The sequence below is a fragment of the Talpa occidentalis genome, unplaced genomic scaffold, assembly GCF_014898055.3.
Source record: "Talpa occidentalis isolate TD23 unplaced genomic scaffold, MPIMG_talOcc4v2.1 talOcc4.12, whole genome shotgun sequence".
NCBI classification, from domain to species: Eukaryota; Metazoa; Chordata; class Mammalia; order Eulipotyphla; family Talpidae; genus Talpa; species Talpa occidentalis.
The window spans coordinates 56153768-56174902 of NW_023601212.1; the positions used below are offsets into that span (position 1 = coordinate 56153768).

The 21135-nt window shown below is 34.8% G+C and overlaps 1 protein-coding gene across 8 annotated transcripts in view; it reads right to left on the reverse strand.

Moving 5' to 3' along the window:
- Positions 1–21135, reverse strand: part of RASAL2 (RAS protein activator like 2) — a 321407-nt gene that overhangs the window by 75618 nt on the left and 224654 nt on the right. For 7 of the 8 annotated variants that reach the window (XM_054693446.1, XM_054693448.1, XM_054693447.1 and 4 more), the window contains one exon: positions 8038–8144. In XM_054693446.1, coding sequence (XP_054549421.1) covers positions 8038–8144 — 107 coding nt within the window. Of the gene's footprint in view, positions 1–8037; positions 8145–8890; positions 8960–21135 lie in introns of those variants that run through there. The other variant, XM_037506411.2, reaches the window with a different exon arrangement.

The following is a 21135-nucleotide window of genomic DNA, read 5'->3' on the forward strand; positions in this document are numbered from 1 at the left end:
AATTCTAGAACATTTTCACCACCCCTGAAAGATAGCCTGTACTTATTTTCAGTCACTCTCCATGATCACCCCTCTTCCCACCCCACAATCCTCCCCAGGCAACCATTAATCTATTTTCTGTCTCTATGAATTTGCCTATTCTGGACACTTCACACAAATAGCTCCATACAATATGTGGCCTGTTATGTTTGGCTTCATTCATTTAATATCATGTTTTTAAGGTTCTTCCCTCCTTTTCATGGCTTAATAATGCTTCATTGTATGGACCAACCACATTATGCATATCCATCATTAAGCTGATGGATATTTGAGTTGTGTTTACTTCTTGGTTACTATGCATAATGCCACTGTAATACATTCATGTACCAGATTTCACATAAACATAAATGATTTAAATTTTCTTGTATATATACTTAGAAGTAGAACTACTAGGTCATGTGGCTGACTCTCTGTTTAAACTTATGAGGAGCTGCCAAATTGCTTTTCAAAGTGGCTGCACCATTTTCCATTCTGGCTAGCAATATATGAGGGTATTTTTCCACATCCTTGTCAACACTTACTGTCTCTCTTTTTGATTGTAGTCATCCCAGCATGTATGAAGTGGTATCTCAGACATTTTTGAGTGCCACTAGTCATTTCCTTAATGACTAATGATGTTGGGCATCTTTTCATGTACATGCACATCTGTGATGTGTATATCTTCTTCGGGAAAAAAATCTATTCAAATCTTTTTGGAACCTTTCTTTTCAAAACTACTGAATAATGTGACAAAAATTTTTATCGTGATAGTTTAACAAAATGAAATAAATAGCTATTTTAATCTAAAAAAACTTTTCAAAGTCTGATAGGAGGGTACTGGCACAGGTGACAGGAATTAAAGGGGTTGATGGTGGGCAAGCACCTCAGTGGTATTAGTGTTGACAGCATTGCTTGTACCTTGCTGAGTACAGCTGAGAGGTACAAAACTACCTTTCAGTACAGCTGACCCTTGCAAAATCAAGAAGTTGGCATGGTTTCCTTTCTTTATCTCTAGCTTCCTAACTGTGTGAAAGAAAAAGCATCTGATATCTGTTATACTTAGCAGAGAATTATATGTCCCCTTAAGTGGATATTAGCTCTTCAAAACATTTATCTCTAATTGTGAAATGAAAGGTGTTAAGCCTCTACTCCACCATAAAGCAGAAGAAAAATATCTTTGCTTTGAGGAATCGGGATTAGAATGCACTATGCATAGGAATGAGCTGTAAGTGAGTTCACTCTATCTTCTCTCTCTCAAACAGCCCCGTTTGCCTGGGCAGGACTAAATTGGAATTCCATTAGTTAACACTATGACACACCTATTTCTAGGAGTTACCATATATTTAGGAGGACTCCCATCATTCTCTGATTCTTTCAAATTTATAATCTTGGTGCTAGTTCCTGCTCCTTGGGCACGCCTTTCCCCTATCTCCTTCTAAAGAGGTCCTAGCTAATCTTTTTCTCTACTCCAAGATGCTTGATTCCAAGTTTTATATTTTCTAGGTTATTTGTCATGAACAGATTTTAAAATTCACCCATTCTGATTATAAAATGATCTAAAGGTATAGTTAACATTTAATATCTTCAAAGTACATACTTTTTATTGAAAGAGATATACTGCAGGCTGACCCTATTATGGAATTTCTTCATCCAGATGGTGTGGAAGGAGAAGGAAGATGTATACAGAATCTTAGCAGCAGTGGGCAGAACTTTTAAGTATTCAAAAATATAAATTCACTGAGAATACAAAAAATGAAATAGTACAGTAGCCTGAGCGCTATGGATTCCAACTGATTACCTCATCCTTAAGACTGAGACTCTTAGACTGGTCACAGGTCACCATGCCACAATAAAGCAAGTATTTTATAAATTTTAATCGCTCATCTGAACTGACTGAGGCAAGCACTTGGAAAGGCAACTATTTACAATGCAGCAATTTGTAAGGCTCAGACCTCTGAAAAAACATGATTTGTTAAGCTTCTTATGTCAGACTTGTAGGCACAAAAGAAAGCACCAATGTTCATGGGAAAGACACTGACTAAAGTGTATGTATTCCTAATATTTTATCAAGCATTAAAGATTTGTTTTTTTATTTATTTATGCATACAAGAACTGGGGTGTAGGCCAGAGGTGTAGGCGGGGATGAGAAGATTCACCAGACACAGAGTGGGGAGCAGAAAAGGGGAATCTACTGAAATACACTGCTGAAGGGAGCAGTGGGAGAGACAGGAGAGGTCTGCCTCACCATGCGGGTTAACTCCCTGGCCAGGGATCGAACTCATGCTGCAGTGGCTGGTGATAGCTTGATAATGCTGAGACTTTTAACTCCTGCACCACCAAGGAGGCCCTAATTTACCAATCATTAAATAGACAATTTTCAACCCAAGTTGCAGTTTAGAACCATCTAGAAAGCTTTCAAAAAATAAAGAAGAGTGAAGTATCTGAGTTGATAAACACATAGAGATTAGGGGATGTGGTGCCTGGAGAAGGTGTGGCGCTCTGTGCCTTTCCCCCACTCTTTGCCCTATCCCTCTCTTTCATCTGGCTTTTCCTGAGGTCTAGCCAGTGTGATAAATGCTGATTTGCTTGCCTGTACAAAATTAGTCTGTTTTGCAATGGAGCTTGAGTAGCAGATAAAACTCCAAGTCCTATGTTTAGGTATGCTGGAAAGGATGATGATTTACCATCAAGTACAGACATGGTTACTAGAAGAATATCAGTATCCCTCCAATTCTAAATTGTTTAGACCAAAAACATAGTGAAAGCATTTCAGAAATGTATATTTTGGTCAAAATTGTTCATCTTCAGGAAAACCTAAAACTGCTGACAAGAAGCTGCAAAGTGGACTGTAAGAGCCTTGGAAGTAAGAGAACAACAACGAAAACTTTGAAAACTAAAATATATGAATGAACCAGATTTTAAAGAATAAAGAGAGTCAACTGAAAATCTTGAAAAGGAAAAATAAGACTGGGGTCAAGTTCAGAGATTCAGATTTAACCGGTTTGAGGAGCCCATGCATTAGCATTTATTTTTAAAGTTCCATAGGTGATTTTTATGTGTAGCCAGAGTGGTACAGCTACTGGTTTAGACCTTGAAGGCTTTCTGGTTTTTATTAAGTGGTCATGAAGCTTTCTGTCTCTGTTTTAACTTGGAAAAATGAAAAAAAATCATATTGTGGTTCTTATTGAGGGTTCTACTCAAAATGGAGACTAGTAATATCAACCAAATATGGAGTCAGCTATCACTATACTTAAGAAAGGCCATAATATTTCTTTTCACATAGGAATTTAATATAGTTTAACATTTATTCTTCCATAGCTTTACTTTGTTCTACAAACTATACAGAGATTCTGTCTTTTGATAGTATCCTTTGTCTGGTATCTGACTGGGAATGCTCAGGTGTCACTGTGACAAGAGACAAGGAGGGTTACACAGGAACAGTGAGCCTTAGTTCAACTATGCATTCTGGTTGTCTTGGCATATATTTCAGTGCCTGAATTCTTTCGAAGCCAAGCTCAAAGCTAATACAAATGAAGCAGCTGCAACTGCATTGTGTTATATTCACATGGAAGGCCAACTCAGACCATTGTGTTATGGAAATGAGAACACTAAGCCGAGAGCACCTGGCCCAGAACACAAGCTGCTTTCTTTTTTACTAAAGCTAAATTGATGGCATCGTCTAAGGAGAAATGATACAAAACCATAAATATCAATAGTCACTTTATAAATAGAATATTAAAGAAAGCGGCCTGTTCCAAGAACTCAGGCAATGTGCAATAAATATATACAATTGCAAGATGTGATCATTTTCCCTTTTTGAACTGAATTTAAGTACTTGGATAACTTTTCATTAGTTTACTCATTACTTCCTAATTTCCTCTATAATATTTAGAAGTCATCTTAACAATGTATAAAACAAACAATGGATGTTTTATTTAAAGGAAAAACCAAATATCACAAAGGCAAAAATTCTAGCAGGATGTGAAAGAGAAAAATAAAAATAGGATCTTGGAAAAGAGTTACTCAAAAACTATTCAAATCATTAAAATTGATGCTGAAGAATCGAAGTCAACACTCTGATATATAAAAATATTGTGAGCTTATACATATATACAATACCTAAAATACTCAAAGAAACATCCATGGAGACAAATCATTAAATAAAGAATTCTATCTAGTTTCACTTCTCAATAGATACAGTATACTCTATATATGTAAATTACCATAGCCCTCAATTCCAAATGTAACTTAAAATCTCTATTGTGGAGGGCCTCCCCTGGTGGCCTAGCGGTTGAGCTCTGGGCTGCTGGGCTGCAAAGCTGCCCGCAGCCTCTGCAGTGCAGCTGGGGAGGGTCCCACGTGATCCGACAGACCTCTCCTGCCGTGCGCCCGCCGCTCCCCTCAGCAGTGTATTTCGTCGGTCTGCCTGTTCTGTTCCCCGCTCTGGCTCTGGTGAATTCTCTCACTTTCCCGCACTTCTGACTGAACCCAGTGCTTGTATAAATAAATAAATAAATCTTTTAAAAAAAATCTCTATTGTGGAAAAAATATAACTATTCTGTACAGGTATACTCATTCACTGCAAATGATCTCTTGAGGTTATTAAATGGTAAAGTAATCCATTTGATTAGCTATATCATCACTAACACCAAGAGAATAAGTGTGAGAAATATTCACTGGATCCTGGTCTTCTGATAATTCACACATACTTTATTTATTCAATTATTAACTGTTGAGTGTTTACTATGTACTAGGGACTGCGTTTGGAATTGGGGTAGCTACAAAGATGACTAGAAGAGATATTTAGTGACTAATGTGGGTGACAGACTATAAATAATTGCAACTGGAATTAAGGTGACGAAATAAGGAGTGAGAGTGGAGGAAGAACAGAAAATCTATCTTCAGATCTCTGCTTCTTTTAATGGCTATGATTAGATAAAGTACAAATACATTCATAAATTTTTTAAAATCCAAAACCTTGCCTTAACCTACCGGCTCAGTGTCCATAAGTTTGCTCTTTTTCCTTCATTTCTTATGCCCTTAATCTTAAACTCTGTTGCCTATCACATACATAAAGAAAGTTTAGATTAAGAAATATATACATGAATACACTGCTGTACTAGTTACCTATTTTACGTCTCTAAAAGTGTAAACTTTTGCGAGCGAGGGAAGATATACAAAGGTTTTGGGCTTCCCTGATTTGGGCTCACTGCCAGTTATTTTCTGGCCCCTTTATGTCTTATCCATCACTGCAGCAGGGTAAGAATACTTCTTCTCCAATGGCTTCTCCTTCTCTGTAAAGCTAAACACCCTCTACACCTATAAGCAGTGTCAGTTGAGAACCAGGGGTGGGTGCTAGAATGGGCCTCTGATGAATGACAGCACTTTGCCTCTCAACCTGAGTTGAAATGGAAAAAAACAAAACAAAACAACCAAAAAAAATCTCCTGGGGAATGGTCATGTAATTTACCAATATTTCACAGTATTTGTACAACTAGACTTTACTTTTGAGCCAAGACAAATATTTCAATGAACAAATTTCTCATGCTTTTGTAGCCAGCAAAATTTAGTTCAGCTTGATCTTGCCCCCAACCTTCCTTTCCAGCCTGCTCTTGCCATTTTTGCCTACATGATTTTTGATTTGTGCCTCACTGAACCTGTTTCGACATTCCATCTATCACCTTATGAAGTATGCCTTTCCAACATGCTATTCCTTCAGCCTGGAATACTCTTCTTTCTCTGTCAATTATTTTTAGTCAGTCTTTGAAACTCAAAGCACTGGCTCCTCATTGTTAAAAATCTGTGTTACCACACTAATCTACCTCCTTATGAATTTAGTCATTTTTCTGTCTCTTGCAAGTAGATCTTAAGTCCTCTGGGAGTGGAATATTCTGGTATATTCATTTGTGTTTCTTCAGTACTAATGGTAGTGCTAATGGCAATAGTAGAAGGTGTCAATAACATTTGGTAATCACCAGTGCTTTGCCCAAAGTAAACATTCAATAAGTATGTTATTGTCAATAACTCAGTTAATGCTTGCCAGAATCTATTTTATCTGCTCTCAATCAGCCAGAAAATGGGAAGAAAAAGCCTCTTTGGAGAGTCCACTATTAACTCCTTTTTGGGTCTACCTGATTAGTGAACTTTCTGTTCCCCATAGTAAAGACACCTGAATCCTAGAACCACAAGAACTTGCACTGAAAGTTAACATGGGAATTTGTAAAGTTAACATGGAAATTGTATTCTTTGAAATGCTATATGAATAACTTAAATATCTCCAAGTTTGGTTTCTCTTTAGACTGCCTTACCATGGATTCAGAGTCTACTGTGATATTAATTACAAAAATATTTTGTGTTGATCTGAATACTACACATCCTTCTTATTTGCAATAATACATTTAAGTTCCATTAGTTGTTGGTATATGGACATTTAAGAAATACAACATGGTTTCACAGACATCCAAGTACTGTAGTGCCTCATATAGTCAGCATATTTTGGTTTTTCTTAAAAGAATATAAATTATTTATCCAACATTATTAAGGTATGAACTGCTCTACAAACCAGATTTTTCTGGATAAGTTTTATTAGTATCACATATCTTAAAGGCTTTAAATATTCTCAATGGGTATATATCACAGTTCCACTTTTTGAAAAGCTGAGTATAACAAATACTCCTTGATTCAGGATCACTACTACCAATGCCAATTATCCATCTATCCTATATTATATGGTACCCTTAAGAGTTAATAATAAATAGAAGGCTGTTTGCCTTTATCCTAAGTGGATACAGATTGCTTTTGTGACTCCTTTCTTTTCATTTTCTCTGCCATGATTTGATTATGATCTTTAAAAATTAGAAAATCTGTAAAAATTTCAAAGGATTCACTGTAACAGATATCCACAAACTCTATAAAGTCTGGAATATAATAAGGGGAAATCTTGTCCTCTAGGATTAAGCCAAAATAAAACACTCATTTTTGTTAACTTGCAAGTGAATATAAAGTTATATATACTTCAGAATATCAGTTTTTCTTAAAATATAATTCCCACTTAAATATTATAGCACTGGAATAGGTAGGTAAGTAAAGAAAAAATACAATATATTGACTTGACAGAATTAAAAGAGAAAATCTTTTTTTCCCTAGTGGTAGAGTCTATTTCTACTTTTTACTGATGTATCATAATGATGAACTTTATAGAAGAAATTTTTTTCAAGTGGAAAAATAATGAGTTTTAATGAACTTATATAATTATGTACTAAGTATATTTCTTCTTCAACAAACAAAGAAAACAGATGAATTAAAATCAGGTTACTCAGAATTATATCAAAAAGGTCCAAACCAGACCTGCAACTGGTGGTCAGCTGATCACTTACAGCTCTCCCTCTCAGCATTCTTTGTACTTAATACTGACTCTCAGTATAGCCTCATGGGTTTAAGGAAAATTTTCAACTGGTGTATTTCTTCCAGCATATTTTTTAAGCACTTAGATGACCATTTAAAAGATTGTTTAAGCAAGCACAGGCCAAATTTCTGGATTAGAAATCAAAATTGTCTAACTGATAATGTGCTCTGCAACTTTATGAGTTTCATCATTCTCCGTTTAAGCTCCAGCTCTGGGAAAAAACCAATTAAACTCCCATTCCTAAGAATAAAAGTAAATCCACCAACATTTTAAAAGAATTATGATAGTTTTAGCTAGTAACTTAATAAAAGGGCATCCTGCAAAGATTTGTACTAAATACTTCAGAGGAATTTGAATTTAATATACAGTATATATTTGTATAATGTATATATTTTGGAAATATCCCACAAGTAAAAGTAATATTCCCTAATACACCTTATATTTAAAATAGTGGACATTAACCACAGTGAATGTGTATAAGTTGTTAACTCTGTCCTTCAAACTCAGCAAAGAAATTTTTGAGGCGCAAAACATTTTGATTCCTTAGTTACTGTTTTTAACTCTAAGAAGAAAGGAGCAAAGTAAAATATTCTTAAGAGAGAACAAACACTTACTGGTACTTTGAAGGGTGAGGTATTTGCAGTGTCCATGGAGCTGGGTTTCTCTGATGTACTGGTCCCTGAGATACTCCGTCTACGGGGGGACCTTTCTGCCGGCACCTCTGGAAAAGAAGAAACATCATTAAGAACTCCACATTTAGGCTGTTCCACTAAATTGTGAAATTACATTTTTTTTCCTCTCACAAAAAAATCAGTCTGCTTTAAAGGTACATTAGATTCTATTTCTATATAACTTGTCTTTTTATGGGGTTTGGACTCTTAAGATAAAGACTTTACCTTAGTGTGATAACTTCTGTATCTGGTCACATATAAAGAGTAATTTCTTCTGAGTTATGTTTAATATCAAAAGTTCACTTAATATTTGCATCTCACAGGGTATGAATCTACTTCTCAGCAATATAGGCGCTAATAGAATCCAATGAAATTTTTTATGCTCTGTGTACAAAATAGAGTCTAGAGTTGCACAGAATTTGATGGTGTTTGCACAAAGGTCAAAGTTCAGTTCTGTGCAGATAAGATGATTTACCAAACTGCAACTAAAGGGCCATAAGAAAGACTAAGAGCTGCTGCCAGGATAAAATAACATATATGCCTATGCAGAAATAAAAATAGATCAGCTTCTCCTTGTTCTTGTTCTGGCAATATGACCTTACTAAGATCTTACTCTGGAATTCTAAATCTGTTCAAATTGACCTAACAAGCTTTAGATTTTACAAATGATGTGATATTCTCCAATTTAATCACTACACACTATATTAAGCTTACATTAGAATTTTTTTCAGTTATATATATATGCATATATATGCACATAAAGACACACACAGATGATAGTATATACATATTATACCTTTATCACAACTGCTTCCCATCTCCACTGCAATTGATAGACATATAGGAATCCAGCTTCTCAGATATCATTAGATAATCTCAACATGGACAAGGAAAAAAAAAACACATCCTAAAAAAAGTATTCTGTGTTATCTTCCAGATCTTAAAAAGCAAGGAGTAAACCAAGACTCCGGAGACTGACATTTTGATTCCTGCTGTTCTCCCTTTGAAAGATAGATGCAGTTTAAACTTCCATTTCTGGCCTCCTGGCCCCTGGGATCCGTGCTACTTCCACTTAAGAGAAAGCGTTTTTTCTCTCGCTCTCTCCCTCCCTGTGTCTTGCTCTTCCCCCTCCCTCTCTACAGCTTGCAGAGAGAGCAAGCGAGAAACACACAGGACTGCAGCTATTCAATCAATCGTTCCGACTGCACATCCTCATTAGTTACTTTCAGGCTATTAGCAGACGCCCAACCACTGCCTCCCCTCAGTTACAGAAAATTTCACTGTATTACACTAACCTGCAGCAAGAAAAACATTTACTGAAATTTATATTCAGTTTATGCCAAAAGGACACCATTTTACACAGACCCAGTAATGCACACAAATCAATCCCTCCTATGAAAATCCAATTGGAAGTCCTTGCCTTATTACTATCTCTGTACGCTTGAAACTGATTTTCTTTTCATGACTAAACACATCTTCTCTGTGCATCTTAACTAATAAAGACATAAGTCAAATTGCAGCACTGCTAATGTCCAAGAGAGGTTGACACCACAGCATCTTATATGCCTGCAGTAAAAGAAAGTTCCATGCTATTCCTATACCTTAAAATTATGACCAATAATTGAAAGTCTCTCAATCTCCCTCTAACCATCAGTGATTAAATGAGCCTTAATGTACAAAAAGCCATTTTCAGAATTAGGCACACATGACTTCTCAGGCACATTTCTAAAAAATGGCAATATAATTAGTTAAAATTCATGGGAATAGCACCAAGCACTGAGTTTAAACAAATCAGTTTTGCCAAAGCAAATGAACAAGAAGACCCTTAGACTTTAAGAATGTGACTTTACAGAATGATTATCAAAGTTATTAGGCATTTCCATATGGGGCAGGAGGCAGATGGGTGGGAGAGAGGATGGTGAAGGCAGAAGAAAACTTCATCTTTCCTCTGATAATTACCTATCATTAGAAGATACATAAAACTTAACATTACAATATATTTTAATCTGTGACTAATTGCCAGAGAGACCAAACTGAGAGAGAGAGAGAAAAAAAGTTCCATTAGCAAGGATAAAATGATTTAGTAAGTAGTTTCCCTAAATTTGCAATATGTTGGTTAAGGGAAAAACCCTGAAACTTTCTTTCAAATATCTAATTTCAGGTTTCAAGTGTTAAAGATCTCACTAAATAAATATATTTCAATGCTCTTATCTATTTGAAAGTATATTGGATAAAATGTGCAACTACTCTAATAAATATGGTATTTGTTGCCTTATTTTTTTTCTTTAGATTCTCCTGTATATGAAGAAAAAAATCATAACTTGGATGTAGCTTAAAGAGTGTTAGTAGGTTCAAAGAGAAATTAAATTATTCTTGAAGTTTGAACAATTTCCACTAAAGAGGGAAAACAAAAGAATAGGTTTGATCAACTAATAAGAGGGCAAAAAAAATACACGTTTTGACTTTCATAGCTTCATAACAATGCAAAAGGCCTTTAAATATCCAGATTCTTTAGGTCTCAGAAGATTAATAGCTTTTCACAGTTGAGAGAATACATATCCCAAGAACCAATGTCCACTTAGAAACAAGGTAGCACCATCGGCAAGAGCAAAATTAACAACTTGCTGGATTAGTCATAGTTGGACCTACATATAATATTAAACTGGTCCAGCTACCTTTAAATCTCCAAGCAGAAAAGAGAGCTGCTACTATGCTCTTTAAGCTACATTTCTGCTGAGTTGGAAGGAAAATCTATAGTCTTTCCAGTAGGCCAAAATTAGACAGCTTTCTCCCCTACCCCCATTCTTGCTACATACTATCCTGTTATTTTCACCTGCTGTAACTTGTTCCTTTCATACCGACAATATTTAGTTACAGCCATTTTCAAATATGCTCACTAAGACTGGGGCCAGAGACATATAATGTTTCAGTAGATAAAGGTCTGAATCTGTTTTGTTCACTTTCTCATTCTCTAAAAATAATATTTTTCAGCTTCAAATTGAAAGGCCAAGAAAGTTATGAAAAGTCTGGTTAAGTTTTAAATTTACCTTTTCATTTCTTTTGCCATTGGGTATGACATAATAATGAGCGCATACAACACAGCTCCACATAAGATGATGTGTTGGACATAGAGAACATTTGGGAGTTTTTCTTAGCAGCTCTACCAACTACCTAGACAATTCTGTGTAAGCCATTCCACCTTTCCTGCTCTGGCTCAGTCAATGGACTTGGTTGTTTATATCAACCAGAGATGAAGAAAAAATGAGTGAGTGAGCTTATATGCTTTGAGGCAAAATAGGCTCTTTTTTTTTTTTGTTCGGAGTTTGTTTTCTAAATTCAAAGTGTCGGTGTATTAGAACATCACTTCACAATATATGTCAGTGTGCTTTCTTTCAAAAGTGTGGCAAAGCAATTGACAACTGAATAGTTTTAGGGGCACATGGACTTCTGCTGTTATGCATGTTCAATAAACACAAGTCAAAGTCAACCTGTGCCTTTAGAACTTAATATGTGTGTTCATGGTCTTTTCATCATGTATCAGGAAGCAAATGTAAAAAGCACTTCAAGGTGGAATAAAAGGACAATGTAAGGGAGATGAAGATATGTAAGGTCACTATAGTAATTACAGTGAATAGGCAGTTGACCTTAGAAGGTGATGTGAGATCCAGTACTCAAGGAAGTGAAGAAGTCACCCTTGTAGATTAATTAGGGAAGAACATTGCAGATGGAGGGAAGCCAATACAAAGCTTCTAGGGTAAAGTGTAGCCAAGAGGTCCATGGGCTGGTGCCAGCGAGTGAAGACAAATAGTGGCAGAAAGCTTGAGAGGATTTGGAGTAGGCATGCCCAGATTATGTAGTTCTTCAGAGGCTTACATATAAGGATGTCAGCTTTTTACTTAGAAATAAAAAACCGCCTGGTTAAATACATTCACCAAAAAGTACAAATTATATGCCGCAGAGGTAGGAGAATTGTGGGGACTACACATGAGGTTAGAAATCATATACTGTACAAAAATGAACATCAATATAAGAAAAAAATTATATATAAAAAATGGACAAATTACATAGAAACCCCATGGAGATACATTTACTGGCACTTTGTTAATTATTTTACATTCAGGATTTTGAATAATGAATGTGATTGAAATAATTCTGAAATATTATTATGTAGAAAAGGGAAATGCTTATCATATTAATTGAGGATTATGTTCCAAAAGCCTCTGAAAATATCTTAAATGAGAAAGCCATGTGTTATATAACAATATTGCTGCCAAATAGCTGTATCAGCTACATTTATTTTTTGTTCAGTCATATTTACATTCATATACTAAGTATATGAATACACTTAAATAACATATCTAAAAATGTCATGAATTCTAATAATGTTTACCACTTGTAGAAGGAATTGCCAAAGTGAAAGACAGAAGAAATGATTCAAAAATACTTCTTTCTTAAGAGAAAAATATATACTATAAAAGTTTCTTAAGCACCTCCTTCATGAATAATTTGTCTGGGACAGAAATATTTTTATGAACATTTTAGTTAATAATGTGCTAATATAAGCATTGTGTCAAGTATCTATCTTTACTTAACCTTTGGGGCAGCCCTGGAGGTAGTAACAATAATCAGTCTCTCAGTTGAGGGGGAAGAAAAATTTAAAAGAAGAGAAAAACATTACCAATGTGAAAGCAATTTCAGAAAATTCAACAAGAGAGCTGAACAAAATGTGGAAAGATATTTATAAAGTTTTAATTTGGTTGGCAATGATGTAAGGAATTAAAATATCCTTCTCACAGCAAAATCCTCTAGTTATGTCAGATCAGAAAATATTACATGTCCATAGATGCAGTCAGTATGGGTACAGTATTTTTATATATATACTTTACACTAGCAGTAACCCAGGTCAATTCCTGATAATTTTGTGTAGAGAATTATAAGACATGAATGAATGTGAATACTCTGCCAATTACAATTATTTACAAACTGTATTAATATTTTTGATATTATATTAGGAAACAAGTGTTCTAATACTATTGTCAAAAGGAGAATACTCAGTTTACTTCAAAAACTTTTTAAAAATCAATAGCATTTCAGCAAAGCATAATAGAAAATTAAATACACACAAAACTTCACTCATGTAAGTCACTGAAATTTCAGTATTTACGGTGTCCCTGTAAATGAGTCCACTTCACTATCATCGACTTTCCCTTATCTTGTGTAAATGATGACAATAGATAGGCTGTGGGCCTCCCCGGTGGCGCAGCGGTTGAGCGCTGGGTTGCGAAGCTGCCCGCGGCCTCTCCGGCGCCAGTTCGATCCCCGGCTGCTCCCCGGCCACCGGAGGAGGGTCCCACATGGCGCGCAGACCTCTCCTGCCGCCCGCTGCTTCCCTCAGCAGTGTACTTCAGTCCTTCTGCCTGCTCTGCTCCCCGCTCTAGCTCTGGTGAATTCTCTCACCCTCCCGCGCTTCTGACTGTACCCAGTGCATGTATAAACAAAAAAACAAACAAACAAATAAATGAATAAATAAATAAAACATGCCTCTATTTAAAAAAATAAATTAAAAAAAAATAGATAGGCTGTGACTCAAGTTATTAATGAATAAGATAAGCTAATAATATAGCTCTCCATGCTGTGAATTCTGAATTAGGAGAATTTTCCCATAGGAGGCACAGAAGATGTTTAAGAATACAATAAGGAACAAATCATTTTAAGATGGGTTTGCCCTCTTTACTAATGAGGGACTTTTGACAAATGACAGAAGTTTGTTGTTTCATACTTTTTGTTGGAAGACTCCTAAAGGTAATTGTGAGCAATTAGGGAACAGTATTACAAAGTGGCAAGAGAAAAAAGAAAAAAATTACATACTACATTTATATAGTTGCTAACACCACAGAGTCTGGGTATTTTATAGACTTCATCCACCCAGTGTCAGTGGGATATTTTCTGCTATATTCTCACATTTACTGCTTTAACACCTATGCACTGACAGTCACTACCATTCTCAGCTGCTCTAAAATATAAATCCCCAGAGCTACTTTAATTCATCCAATTTGTATCACTTAGACTGCTGTACTTCACTCAAACAAGCAGTCCTTTCAAGTTTGCATGCCCTAGACACTTACTTCAATACTTATGAGTTGGTGTTAAGTGCAGAAATGTGAATTCTCAGACAACAAAGCCATCTAGTCTCCCCACCTTTTCTTTACATTAATATACTTATTCCGCATTGTTATTATTAAAAAAATCTTGTAAATATATTAGCTTTCTCTCTAGTCAAGGAAGCTGGACACAGAAAAGAATTCCATTTCAAGTTAGGGTGATGATATTGGATGAAATAGTAGAAAATAGTTACAGTGCGAATAACTCTCCCAACCAGAAAGGTAAGAAAACAGCTCAGGGATATTTACATGGTATCTTAAATTTCAAATACAAAGTTATGTGTCTGGTTCTTAGTGATAACAACCAGGTATCCTAATAATGATAAAAACATAACAAGTGTAACACCACCAAACTATCATGATTATTCTTTATTACATGCTAAGTATTTTATGTGTGTTATCACGTTAATGCACATAATGTTCTGGAATTGGAATTATCACACACAAGCACACACACACACACCCTTCACCCAATTTTACAGATAAGAAAATGAGAGATGCTCCATTACTCAGCCCATGTTTGCACAGCTGGTAGAGGGCAGAACTAGAATTGGAACCCATACAAGTCTGGATGTAGCCCTGTACTTTCAACCACCTCGAGTGCTATCCTGTTCATCCTGCTTTGTGTGAATTGTACTGGAGAAAACAGTAAGATAAATTCTTATGGGAACTGAAATTCTTCTTTTAACAATAAACACACGCTTCTTTATATTTTAAAGAGAATTAAATCATATTCTTTGAGGGCTAATTTACTGCAGACAGAGCCTATCAAAGAAAACTCAATCCCAGAATGCTAATACTAATAATAAGAACAGTCTAATCAAGACAGAGAGAAGTGGGGCAATGGAATAAAGAGGGAGAAAATTTACCTGCTTAAAGGTGAAAACATTTGAACAAAACAGGAAAGAAACTATAAAGAATATCCATCCTGATTCTCTGAATAAAAAGTGACAAAAAGTTCTCCAAAAATAACTTGCCCTTGGTGGGGATGTGGGGGTGTGTGGAGGGATAAATAGAGCATGGAGGATTTTTAGGACAGAGAAAATACTCTGTATGATGCTGTAACAATGGATGTATGTTATTATACATTTGTCCAAATCCACAGAATGTACATCATCAAGAATGAATCCTTATATAAACTATGGACTCTGGGTGACTATGATGTTTCAATGTAGTTCAGCAGCTGTACTACTCTACAGGGGACAATCATAACAGGAGGCTATGGGTGTGTGAAGGCAGGGATATGTGAGAAATCCTGGTACCGTCCTCTTGATTTTACTGTGAATGTAAAACAATAATAGTCTTTAAAAAAAAAAAGCTGACATTCTACACAACTAAGTAATTTTTACCACACCCTCCTGGAGAGATAGTTACATAGGTCAATTTTTTGAGACATAGATATAAAGTATTAAGGGTTTGCAAAGAATAGTCTTAAATAAGAAAACATTATTCAACATAAGATGACTATTTTGAGCATTTCAATCTAGTTATCTCACAGCTTCACTGTGATGAATATTTTGTCTTCAACTCTGAAAGATAATGTCTAATTTACAGAAATAGTCTAAGATTTTTAAACTTTTTCTTCAATCAACTTAACATATTATCATTATTAATATGTTTCACATATAATTGTGGATATAATCTTTGATTTATTCACACACCATGATTTCAGTATTCATCTTTAAACTCTTAAGAAAAAAGATTTGGTCCTTGATTATACCTTTTAAGTTTGGGTGGTTCTAAAAAAGAAAACATATAAATATTTGGATGTCTAATATAAAGATGAGAACTTAATCATTCACTGAGATCAAATATGTATATGGGGCTGTTAAAAAAGATTTAGGGCCTCCCTTGTGGCACAGGGAGGCCACAGTGCTATCAAGCTATCACCAGTCACACCCCTCTCCCTGCACCTCTGGTCTATACCCCAGTTCTTATATGCATAAATAAATAAATCTTAAAAAAATTGTTTATATTGGCCATCACTTATTACTAAAGGTAGTAGAAAAGGAAGGAGCCTATGATGTTGATTTGTAGCCCCTCAGCCACCAAACATTGCCAAGTCTCTCTTCAAAATGTCTGTTGGCTTCATTTTGTCCTCTTTATTTCCACTGCCATCTATCACGCTAGTCCAGGACTTTTTGTCTTCTCAAGCAGATTTTGGCAGGAGCTTCCTAACTGATCTCACTGACTCTTGTCTCTCTCTGCTTAAAGCTATCCTGCTCACCATTACCAGATTAATCTCCTCCAAACTTTACTCTCTTGATGTAATTACCTTTCAAGAAATCTTAAGATAGGCATTGAAAAGAAATTACCTGGTCCCACCTTATATAGTATCTCTCTTCTGCCAATAGTCTCCAACACATTGCCTTAGTCAGATGATCTCTGATCTCAAACCTGACCATATTCATTCCTCTTTATCTGCCTTTGCCAATGGTTTCCACTTTTCTGTCAAATCTTAGGGTATATTTAATACCAATTTTAATACACCTACTTCCATAAAATTAGGCCTAGTTGTTCATACTTATTTGATTTCCAATTAATATGTTTATATAAGCTCATATTAATTATATGTTTTCTAATTTGGGGCACTAAACTATATTCCTGCCCAATACAATGTTCTCCAACTGAGGTCATGTGGTGGAAGATTTGAGTACTGTTAATCTTGTCTAATTTTCAGATCAAATAAATTTTAATAAATAGAATCCTCTCAATTTTAAGTGTCCCCCACAATATTACTATAAACTATTTGCATCCATTCTTGCTTGTTTGCAGAGTACTAGAAGAGAATAAAAGAATTAGTAGCAAATAAATTTTAACTAAACAACTGAAAAATAGTTAAGCAATCTAGACATCTTTCCTCCTTGAATAAACACATAAGATGACACAGAACTGCCATTTTGTATGTTAACATGGTACACTATCAGTGATTTCATATGGCTCAAAGTAATAAAAATTATTAAAACATTTCTAGTTATCTGACTCATATATGAAATTAAATGTGCCATCTAGTCAAGATGAAGACTCACTCCCCTTTATGTATATTCCCTTGAATATTTAGCTATAGTTGAGATTTGATAAATAAGCTTTATGATTTAAATGTTTTGAGGTTTTTCCTTCTATGCATCATTCTATTTGAAAATTCACAAAATTTCCAAGTTTTATTAAGAAGCACACTTAAGTATAAATTAATCAAGTTTAAGTCTTGGCATCTTTTCAACTTGATTTCCTTCAGTTTTTATTCGAACATCCCTATAAGGAAAATTTTTGAAAGAACTTTTTTATTCTTTTGTAGGGGAGTCTACCAAACAAAGGATGTAAGACTTAAAAACTCCAAGGGAATCATAACTACCTGTGAGATTCAATATGGATTCAATTGCCATGTTTAGGTTTTAGCATGGTTCTTTAATTTAGATACCAGGATGCCAATGTATACATCTGCAATGAGAAATCAAATTATTACTGATTAGAAATAGTAATGCAAGTGCAATCCATCACTCATTTTTTTCAGAAGCCTAGCTACATGAGAAGTTGCCATCTCAGTGGCAATTTTTAAATGATTCAGATTCTTTATTGATTATAGGTAGTGGGCTTGCTTACATTTTCTATTTCTCCTACAGTTATTTTAATAGAGCATGTCTTTATTTAAAGTGTTCATTTTTTCAAATTTCCAAACATATTATCATAGTTATTTATCATAGTCTCCTATTTTCCAAGTTTTTATTTTCTGTAATTCTCTTTTTTAAAAAAAATTCTTTTCTGATTTCTAACATTGTTTATTTGAGCTCTCTTTTGTCTTGATCAAATCAATAATTTTCATAAGACCCTCTTGCTTTGTTGATTTTATTATGTATATTTCTGTCTTCCATTTTATTACTATCTCCTGTTACATTCATTGTTTCTTTCTCTAAACTTAGGGTTTATTCTTTCTTTTTCTAACCTGTTGAGCTGAACGCTTATTTTTACTTTCTCCTTTTTAATATAAAAAATAAAGCTATAAGGTTCACTTACTATTTTAGCAATATCCTAAATGATTTGATATACTATTTTCAGGATGTTTGGTTCTAAGTATATTATAATTTCAATTATTACTTATTTCTTCTTTAATTAAAGAGTTATATAAGTAACTTTGAAAGTTTCCAAAAGTAAAGGTTTTTAAAATAAATTTTGTTACTAATTTCTAAACTAAACTATGATAAAACATTGTGTCCTATATTGTAAAAAGACTGGAATTTGTTGATTATTTTTTTACTCCAGCCTACTGTCAGTTTTTAAGACTCACTTTATGTCCACTAACTTAAGCTTATTGTGTTATCATCTACAGCCTACTAGCTTTTGAAGACAGGATTTGTACATTTATCAATTTCTCTTTATATTTCTGACAATTTTTGCCTTATAGATTTTGAGCCCCAAACACTTTACTTTTAACTCTTCTGCATCCTTAAGTCTCTCTTGTTTACAGTATTTTTAAAAAAATTGAATATGACAACCTTTGTCTTACATTTTCATGTAATAATTTTTCTGAGACATTTGCATTTTATTTTTACCACCTTACTGTGCATCTATTTCTTTCTATGCTTTTTTCTTATTTTCTGTCTTCTCTCAGATCAAGTTTTTAACATTCATTTTCTCCTCTACTGCTTTTGAAAGTACACTCTATTTCTGTTTTCTTAATAGTTGCCCTTAAAATTTTAACACATGTACTTAAAGCCTAAAGCTAATCCTGATTTTTATCCTTCTGTTGAATAATTCAACGACCTTGAAATACTTCAATTCCAATTATTTCCTATCTCTGACATATTATTATTGTCCAATATTTTAGTTTTAGCTTATCAGAACAATGGTTATGAATTCTCATGGAATATTTATCTTCCTCCCTTACCAACTAGCCCAGACAAATACAAATAAGATTCGTTAACTTTTGTCAGTGAGCAGACCTTCCCCCCTATTCCCATTTTCATCAATGGATCCTATCCTCTCAGGAACAATGGGTAGGATTTTCACTTCTCAACCCTTATTTTGTTTGAACTGTAGGTCCATCTCCTATCTTGTGGCTATTATAATTTAGCCTTCTAGAATTCTGAGATTGGGAAATGCTTCTAAGATAATTCATTACCTGGATTTTTAGGTTTTTTTAAATTTGTTTTGTTTTTCCCCCTGGGGATTTCCTCTCTTTCCTAATAGAAGAGTTTAGTCATTTAGTTTAAAATGTTTGTTTCAACCACAGAAATCTGACTGCAGAATATGACTGCAGAATAGAGGCTACCAGAAGGGAAGCATGAGGAGAGAGGAGCAAGACCATGGGGAGTCTAATGGGCTAGGGTAGAGAATTATGGGTGCTTTGGCGGTAGACATGATGTGGTAACATACATCTGAAGAGATGTGAATCTATACCCCTAAATAATACACAGTGTTGTAAACCAATGCTACCTTAGCACGAGCTGATACAATTAAATATATGTTTCATTCATATGACATTTCTAGTTGTTTCCACGCTATTTTTTTAGGATACCTAGTCTGTCATATTGCCAGAATAAGAACTGATACAATTAAATATATGTTTCATTCATATGACATTTCTAGTTGTTTCCACACTATTTTTTAGGATACCTAGTCTGTCATATTGCCAGAATAAGAGTTTTCATTTGAATATGTTTTCTCCTGTGATGCTAGGTGTGATTTTAGAAATCAGATAGTAGCTGCCAATACCAAATAATTAATTGTAGTCAGTAGAGTCATTAAGAAACTTAAAAATTGTCTAAGTTTTGTCAACATTACATTCTTTTATAAAATCAATCTATCACTTACATGACTTTACTTAAAGTGAGATGAAATCACTTAAATTCCGTTTAGAAAATGTAAAGTCAAACAAAATATTTGTTGAGTATTTTTCCTTATTGGAGAATTTGCAAAATCAATTATAATGCACTGCACAATGATTGTAAATGCTAACAATGTATTTTAAATGGTATTGACAAGTATGAAAATAGAGAAGAATAGTAGAAAAGGGGGGAAGGGTCTGTAGTAGAGTAATTTGGAGAATTTTGAAAATGACAGACTCAAATTTTTGGGTACCTGAATAGCATTCACTCATTCAAAAATTATTTTTTTAAATATCTGTTCAGTGCTATTCTTGGAGATGCCTGCCAAATTACTAAGAGAAGATCCCTACCCTGCAGTAGCAGGGGAGTGCTAGATGGGTACACCAATAACAACATAAATGGTTACACTATTATATACAATTCAAGATTGGTAATATAAACACAGCAGCTGTTAGCTCCCTCATATTCCCCACTTTCCATTGTTAAATCCGCATTCATTTTTGATTCATGTATGTGGTTCTCCTTTCTCCTCTCAGAAGTTCTGTTCCTTTAATCCCACACTTACCCCCAAATCCATGAAGGATTTTTTTCCTCTCAGTTATTCTCTTCTCTTGTAGATTTAATATCTGCTCAAGCAGGCACAAGGCTCTTCAAGGTTAAAAAAGGCACTTTACCTCTTTCTATCAGTAACGTATTTTCCCAGCCAGGAGGATTAACCTGTGCCTTTCACTTACTTACCAGCTCCTGCCATTCTCAGGATTATAAAATCTGACTTCTCTCCCCTCAGCTTTAATGAAACAGCATAGACACTTTCACTGGTGATCCAAAGTCTACTAATTGTCAAATCCAGTGGTCTTTTCTCACTCTCTTTGGCTTCTGTAATCACTGACATTAGTGACCACTTCGCTGACCTTCTCTACTGTAGCACTTGTGATACCAGACCATCCTGGCTCTCCTCCTACCATTATAATCAGTCCCTCTGTGTCTCCTGTTTCTCTCTACCCCATCCCCACCACCACCACTGATGTACAGTCCCTGCCCTGTTTTTTCTAGACAAT